Source organism: Mercenaria mercenaria, chromosome 3, assembly GCF_021730395.1.
Source record: "Mercenaria mercenaria strain notata chromosome 3, MADL_Memer_1, whole genome shotgun sequence".
In the NCBI taxonomy this organism is placed as follows: Eukaryota; Metazoa; Mollusca; class Bivalvia; order Venerida; family Veneridae; genus Mercenaria; species Mercenaria mercenaria.
In genome coordinates this window covers 18,394,551-18,402,518 of record NC_069363.1, presented here as the reverse complement: position 1 = coordinate 18,402,518, position 7,968 = coordinate 18,394,551, and the positions used below count along the sequence as shown (strand labels likewise).

At 35.5% G+C, this 7,968-nt stretch overlaps 1 protein-coding gene across 1 annotated transcript; it reads right to left on the bottom strand.

Moving 5' to 3' along the window:
• Positions 1-2,282: 2,282 nt before the first annotated feature.
• Positions 2,283-6,792, bottom strand: LOC123523636 (uncharacterized). The gene is made up of 5 exons (XM_045301293.2): positions 6,757-6,792; positions 6,320-6,431; positions 4,532-4,642; positions 3,779-3,906; positions 2,283-2,423 (listed from the first exon to the last, which is right to left on the bottom strand). Exons 2-4 carry the CDS (start codon positions 6,414-6,416, stop codon positions 3,794-3,796), a joined length of 321 nt encoding a protein of 106 aa, XP_045157228.2. The 5' UTR covers positions 6,417-6,431; positions 6,757-6,792; the 3' UTR covers positions 2,283-2,423; positions 3,779-3,793.
• Positions 6,793-7,968: the final 1,176 nt, after the last annotated feature.

Here is a 7,968-nt window from a genome sequence, read left to right as displayed (position 1 = left end):
TCACAAAAAACAACGCTTTCTTTTGAATGTTTATAACAACATTTGTTATATGTTATATTTAGTTTTTAGCACACATTCAGTCACATGTGCTTGTAACTTAGACTTTGAACATATGGTATGAAGAAAAATATAAGAAATAATGCCCATAAAGCCACACGCAACAATTTAGTAGGCTACCCGTTTGTTCACAGGTATAGTGAACGGTTTGTTTCAAATGCCAAGCGATACACTAAGCATGTAAAACGCGTTTTTTTTTTCCGAGAGAAGATGCACACTAGAATGGTTGTTATATGCGAAGACAGTGTGACTCGTACCAGAAAAAGCATTATAAATTGTCATTTTTTACAAACGCTACATTGCTGTAGTACCTAAAATAATTGTAGCATTTCTACCAAACAACCCTTAAGTTTATGCAGCTCTACGTTGAACACCACACTTCCAAGAAAACATAATCTGCAACTGGTTGTTGTTGCAAATGCGAATATTCAATTCGAGGTTAGCTATTTTATCGGTAACGAGGCTCTATCTGTGGTAAATTATTTTCTTGCATATCGTTATTTACCAAATTATACAATAAATAAAGCAAAATGAAATACTTTCTTTGTAGCACTTTTTCTTACAGGTACATGTCTGCATTGTATTAACACTGCCGAAAGCTCTGTCTCCCTCTTTTACACACACGCACGCACAAACGATCACATATTATGAAGGTTGACGTCGTTGGTCTCACGGAAACTTTCGAAACCAAGAACACGAGCGCCCTCTGGTGTGAGAACATCATACCTATATACATTCGGCTATGTTGTTTGATGCCATGAGACATAGTGCGTGTTTGTAGAACGGAACACCGTTAAACGTTTAAAGTCTCTGTATTACTACACTTAAAGGAGGATCAATAAGTGCAAAGCAAACCTGATCGAATAAAAAAGCTAAAATCACTGCAATACAAATAAGTTGGGCGTCGAACATATAGCACTGCGAAATGGTACACAATGGACGCAGTAGTGTAAGGTTGCAGCATATTAGACTACCTGATGTAAAGTTCACTCGAGTGCAGTTCCATTAAAATGAATCTATAGTACAAAATATAGAGAGTGACATCGTTATGTAACAAAGCAATATGCAAATTTTCCATAGTTCCATATACCCAGAAAGATGTTCAAAGTTCAAGTACAAAGTTCTCATTTTTCACTTTTCTAGAGAGCATTGATGGTAAAAAGTACATCTTTAAAACATGCTGAAATTGTAATCAAATATGTTGTATGACTTCCACCTATGCTCAGTTCGTTTTCAAGTGCTCAAAGATATTGGCTAACATTTGGCTGGGCGGAGGAGATAACTCTTGTGACTGATATTTACATCAGGCTGTGTGCTCATCTTCCCGGTGTCCATTCCTGGATTGTCTATTTTTCAGCTGTCTTTGGTGTTCTTAACGCTTTTAAAGATTCTACTCTGTTTTACTCTCGAGACATTCAAGCAGAAAAACGTTTTCTTTCTGCATTCAAAACGATTTTATTATTAGCATCTTATTAATGCAGTGTAAATTTTGCTTTCTGTATGTTTCATATAATTGATGAGTTTTTTTTTTATTAAATTTCGGTTCTTCTTATTGAAGCTTTCTTCAATAAAACCGGCGTTTACACATAAAAACATATATTCTGTCGTTTTGAAATAACCATTGAAAGTTATTTTACCCGATAAAAGTAAAACTGAAATGAAGACATTCCCACTTTGTATACTCTTACGGAGGTACAGACAGTTGTCCTGTTTTGCCTTGTCGGCAAACCACTTATATGTAAGATCTGTATAATTGCATCGATGTATTCCATAAAATGTATGGACCTCATGTTTTTCTATATGGCTACTGTAAAAAGAAGGCATGTATTGTCGGTATAAAAAGATACATGTATTGTCGGTATAAAAAGATACGTATTTACTTATGCCTCTGGAAGCAAATGACGCAATCAAGTCTGTTCATTAGAGGTAACGAAATATGCAACACTCCCTATGCCCCCTTGCACCCACTTACGCGGAATTCTATTACAGCAAAAATGAATCCATGATCGTAAAGGGTCAGAAAAATATAACAACACTGAGTCCAAGTACAGGAAGACTTTATATAACCGCCACACGGCACTTTAAGACGGTTACTATGATAGTTAATACAATCTATGAAAAGATCCTTTGAAAGCAAAGAATGAAACCAACCAACATAATAACAGACTTGGTTTGATTGTGTCTGTTCAACAACATTGATAGAGTATATGTATAAAAAAACTCGGTTGTAGTTGCTACGGTTAATATTTATTAAATGAAAATGGCAACAGTAGGAAACAACAGACGTCAAAACGATTGTCAGTATTCACGTTGTCCAGCAGTCTCGATTGTCGGTATTCGTTCGTAGTTATCTAATCTGGATTCTGCTGCAATATACGGCATGTATTGTCGGTATAAAAAGATACGTATTTACTTATGCAAACTGTAACACCTCCTTGTCAATTTGACATTTTGTTCGAAGCAATAATGTTCTACCTGCATTGCAAAATGCTAAGGGATTATGTGAATTTGTTTACATTTTTAATTTGTTTTCGGTAAATAAGCTCACAGAAACATTTTTGTCAATAATGTACAGAAATATGCCCTGTTTAGATTTACATTTCCAGTAAAGGACTCCCTTTGACTGCAAACAATATATATCAATTGTTGTATTTACATGCGGGCGCAGGTATAACAATGATCTCAAAATTCCATTTGAGCCGTGCCATGGGAAAACCAACATAGTGGGTATGCGACCAGCATGGATCCAGACCAGCCTGCGCATCCGCGCAGTCTGGTCAGGCTCCATGCTGTTCGCTTTTAAAGCCTATTGGAATTTGAGAAACTGTTAGCGAACAGCATGGATCCTGACCAGACTGCGCGGATGCGCAGGCTGGTCTGGATCCATGCTGGTCGCAAAGCCACTATGTTGGTTTTCACATGACGCGGCTCATTTATTAATCTGATCCTTTTTTAAATATTCTGCATGTTTGTAAAATAGTTTTTGGCACTTTGGAGAACTTTCTTGAAAATTTAAGGTTCCAAATTCTACACTTTGTATGTATATAAAGAACGCTTGTTCGCGTATTTTAAAACAGAACCGCAACAAATAATGATTATGTGGAAACGCTATACAGCTACAACAGTCGCACATGATAGGTGAAGACTATATGAGCCGTGCCATGGGAAAACCAACATAGTGGGTGTGCGACCAGCATGGATCCAGACCAGCCTGCGCATCCACGCAGTCTGGTCAGGCTCCATGCTGTTCGCTTTTAAAGCCTATTGAAATTGGAGAAACTGTTAGCGAACAGCATGGATCCTGACCAGACTGCGCGGATGCGCAGGCTGGTCTGGATCCATGCTGGTCGCACACCCACTATGTTGGTTTTCCCATGGCACGGCTCATATTATAGTAATGATGTACAACAGATTATTTACTTATTTACAAATAAAAATTAAACAGATATTTTCGTGAATGTATGTACAGAAAGTAGTATATCTGCATGTATCAACGTTATGGATATGGCGCACTGAACAAACATTGGAATGTTCCAAACTTTAGAATTTGCTGTTTAAAACCTTCTTTTATAGCAATTGATCAGAAATATACAAAAGTGAAAGTCACATTAAGCATTTCTCGAAATGTCTTAAACGTTTATGAAGAAAACAATAATTTACACCAACTTTAAAATACATACAGTAAAGCAAAAAAAAAAAAAAAACGATGAACAGACATTACCAAGCGTTTTAGAATTTAATAGTCGGCCCCACCGCCTCCACCGCCGCCCCCGACGCGTCCACCACCAAGTCCTCCACCGAGTCCTCCACCGCCAAACAGGATTTGGATTAGCAGGATGAATACAAATACTGAAATCAAATCAATTAACAATATGATAACAAACATTTTACATTCAATTTCGTCTGTACTCCAGCTGCATTCATTATAGAAAGAAAATTTGAAAGACTGAAAGTGATTTAACAAGAACTTCAAGTAAAGAGGTTAAATATAACCAGAAAATACTCTCACACCCTGACAATAAAAACTATGTTTACAAATGCTATAATAGTTAATATGAGCTCAAAAAGTGATTCACATAGTGTATACATGAATATGCTTATTAATTATGTGGTGTATTGAGGCTAATACGAAAAAGTTCCATATAAGAATGGGCTATGTCCTGGTATTTAAAATATGTAAGCTCTCCATTTTTTCAATAAAACTATCAACAGTGCATATATGTGTCTATGATAATCAGCATATGCTCAGTTCCGATAGTATACGTTTTGTTTTACATTCAAAATGAATAGCCTTTTTATCTAAATTCGTGATCCATGTTAATACATGTACAATTCCGGAACTCTCGGTGTTAAAATAAAATGGACAGGCACAACATGTTTGATAAAATTTAAAGAAATTGATTGTACTGTTTCGCAGCGATTGTGATCTTGTTTTTCATAAAATGCAGGCTATATAAGAATAACATATACTCACAGAAGATGATCATTTCAAAAAGACCGCCAAATCCGCCACCCGAGCCTCCGGAGCCGAAACCAAAACTTCCCCCACCGCCGCGGCCGAAACCACCGCCGTAACCGCCAACGCCTGAAAGGAGATATTTATTAGTTAATAATATATATTACAACACATTTCTCATGTAATCTCTATTTGTATGAATGTATTATAATGTCGCCATGCCTTTTTCAGAACGATTATTAAATGTTTCAGTTCATGGTATAGTAGTGTTTTTTGACAGTAAAACGGTGTTTTTATCAGTTAAACTTTGCAACGGAACTACCAAAATTCACATTAAGACCGATGCATAATTCTATACTAATACTAATAACTGGATATATTTCAACAATTCTTTAATTCAATGAAAACTTATAATGTCCAATTGGTAAGAGCTTCCATAATATTCTAGAATAATACTCTGTCTAATATATGGATTTGCGTTATGTCAGTTTTAAGCAGATTACGAGTTTTTAGAGGCATTCTTCTTTGTGCGGTTTTTCCTGGAGTTTGTACATACCAAATGTATATAAATAGGCTGACGGATTCGAATTATACAGTATCTCGGCGGATATCGTATCTTTGACCTGCAACGTGTGACCACCTGTCCGTGTCTGACGGGTAAGAAGCTGCTGATTGGCGCATATACAATCGAAATTGTTCTGTTTTCAAATTGTCAAAGGCCCTCAAGTCCGGACAGAGACGATGGCGGAAATGATTAACCAACCAAAACATATTCCACTAAAATTATAACTCCGCTTAATTTCTCGGATAAATGTAAAAAAGTGGCAAATTTTGTGCGTTCCCTTATATGATACTAGAAAATGGTAAGTTGCAGTAAAATACTGACATAGATTTACACTCTATTTATGATAGTAGGTGTTTCATCCGCCTATCATTTGTTCTTGATTGATACGCAATGTACTGCAAAAGTTCAGGACGATTCAGATGCATCGCTAACTGAAATCGCGGAGTGCTAGTACCATTTGTAACTTAATTGGAATGTGAATTATGCCTGTGATCCGCTTTCATGTCAGGAATGTTTACTCAAGTTAGGCATTGTGAAATCAAATGATGTTTGATAATATAGTAAATCACAAAGCCAATTAATTATTCGATAGAAATTGTCTTATGAGTTAGGCGCTAAAGTACTGTCAACAATGTCGGCGTCTCTTTTTTTCAACTCAGCGTCTCGTTCGTACGTTTTAAGCGATTTTATGTCTCTCTCACCAACAGATTAAAAGTCAGGGGAGAAACTTATTGACATACGAGAATTTTGCAAGATATTATAATAAATAACCAAAACTATGGTGAACCGTTGTAACGATTTTGAAATAATGGAGAAAATCAACGTTCTTCAATATCTAAACACTTATTTTCTTTCACTTCATTATTTTTCAATGTCAAATATACATTCTGTGTCAAACTTGGTGGAAAACGAACAATTTGAAAAAGAAAAAAATACAGATGCGATGTGATATGCATACCAAAAGCCGTTTTTCTTTTTTCATCGTCTAAATGGAATATATCTTAAGTTCGAAAAAAAATTTCAGATAGGTAAACTATTCCAGAAATAAAACGCTTACATCCGTATGGTAAGTGCATGACATTCTTTCTGCATTTAAAGCTATATTGAACTATAGTAACTGATTGCTGACCTCGAATGAAGCCAAATGAGCACTCATATATCAGTACTTTGCAACGTTGTTCAATCAATGTTGCAAACCAATTAAGAACCTTCAGTTACAAGTTATAACAAATACAACTGACCGTATTGTTTACCATAATGCATCGGCATCATATAGTTCGCTGAGACCAATGAGGCTACGCTCAGCACGGCAATCGCTCCTACAAGCAGTAACTTCATTCTTGATGGCGACTTCTGAAACAAACAAGCGTTCGTTTCAATTCGAAACTATTATATCTGTATATAAATAAAGAACAAGATACAACAGTTTCACGCTCAGAGGCCATTTATGTCGTATTTTATGGCAGTTATGAAGATGTCTGGTTGTGAATTATCATGACACAGTAAAACGTCTGTTTAAGTAGTACGTTCTTGGTACATGTTACTACTTGTTTTAATTCAATTAAAGATATCTTTTGGACATGCATATTTACTGCTGACAATTTTTATGTTGAAAATATATTGTGTAGTTTAAATATAGTTTCAGACAGAAGAATATGCAAAAGATTTAAAAACTCACAAAAGTAACTCCACTGAATGTATTGTGCAGATGTTATGTATTTATAGCGCAATTACAGGAAATAGTAATTTAAAACTTGCTTCCTTGCCACAAAAAATAACTTGCGTATTGCTATGACGTGTACTATGCCTAGAGGTTACTTTAGTAGAGGAAATAATTATGTGCGGCTCAGTAAAACCAAAGGATGAGCTTTTTATAGCTAACTATATATTGCTAAGGACAGTCTCCATTTTTAATTATGAACCAAAATACGTGGTCATAATTTGATAAATGATTAATTAATGTACTCAATCTAAACGTAACTACAGAGCTTGAACAAAGCACAGTCATTGTATGTATGTATGTATGTATGTATGTACATGATGACATTCGCCGTGTATATACCTTGTCTTATGATTTCATTCATATTTACTTATACTATCATCAGATGGGTCAAACATTAAGCAAGGTACTAGGGAGGTGTATGGTTCTTGGCTTAGTAAGTTAAATTCAAGGGTTTTTAAATAGTATTCAAGACAAGTATATTTCAACACATCCGATAAGTAATACATAAAATGTTCAGGGTACTGATGGAGCAATAACTACAACCTTTATGCGCCACGGAATTGTGGAAAAAGTTTCTTTCTTCTATAATGATGAAAATGTGTACCAGGACGGAGCAGTAAATAGCTTAAACTACACTTAGAATTTCGATGTCTAAATGCGCATTGTGAGCAAGAAATACATAACTTAAACGTGCAAACAGGTCCTGGACCAATATTTTGACAAAATACTTATGAATCTTAGCTGTAAGCCTACTTTAAACTCATAAATCGATGATAAACCAAATTTCAACAAAAAGGATAAATATTCAACTGGGAAAGTTACGTTCTAAACGCAAAGCCTCCCCAAACGTAAACGCACACTCACAAAAAGCAAACACACAAGGATAAAACGAACAAATAAAGGGACACAGTGGGCACGGCCTTAGAACGGTCAGTGGCAAAGCCACCACGTGGGTGCTTACACCTCTTTATGGTGCACCTAACCTAAGTCACAGGACAGAGTAAATAAAAATAATCCCCGCCAGGTGAAACCTTAACATACGTATACTGAATCATAAACTGAATAATTCGATTAAACGCCTATTTTTACACAATGATATATTCGATGGCGTTGTACATAATAATAATAATAATTATTATTATAACAATATCAATAATGACAATAATA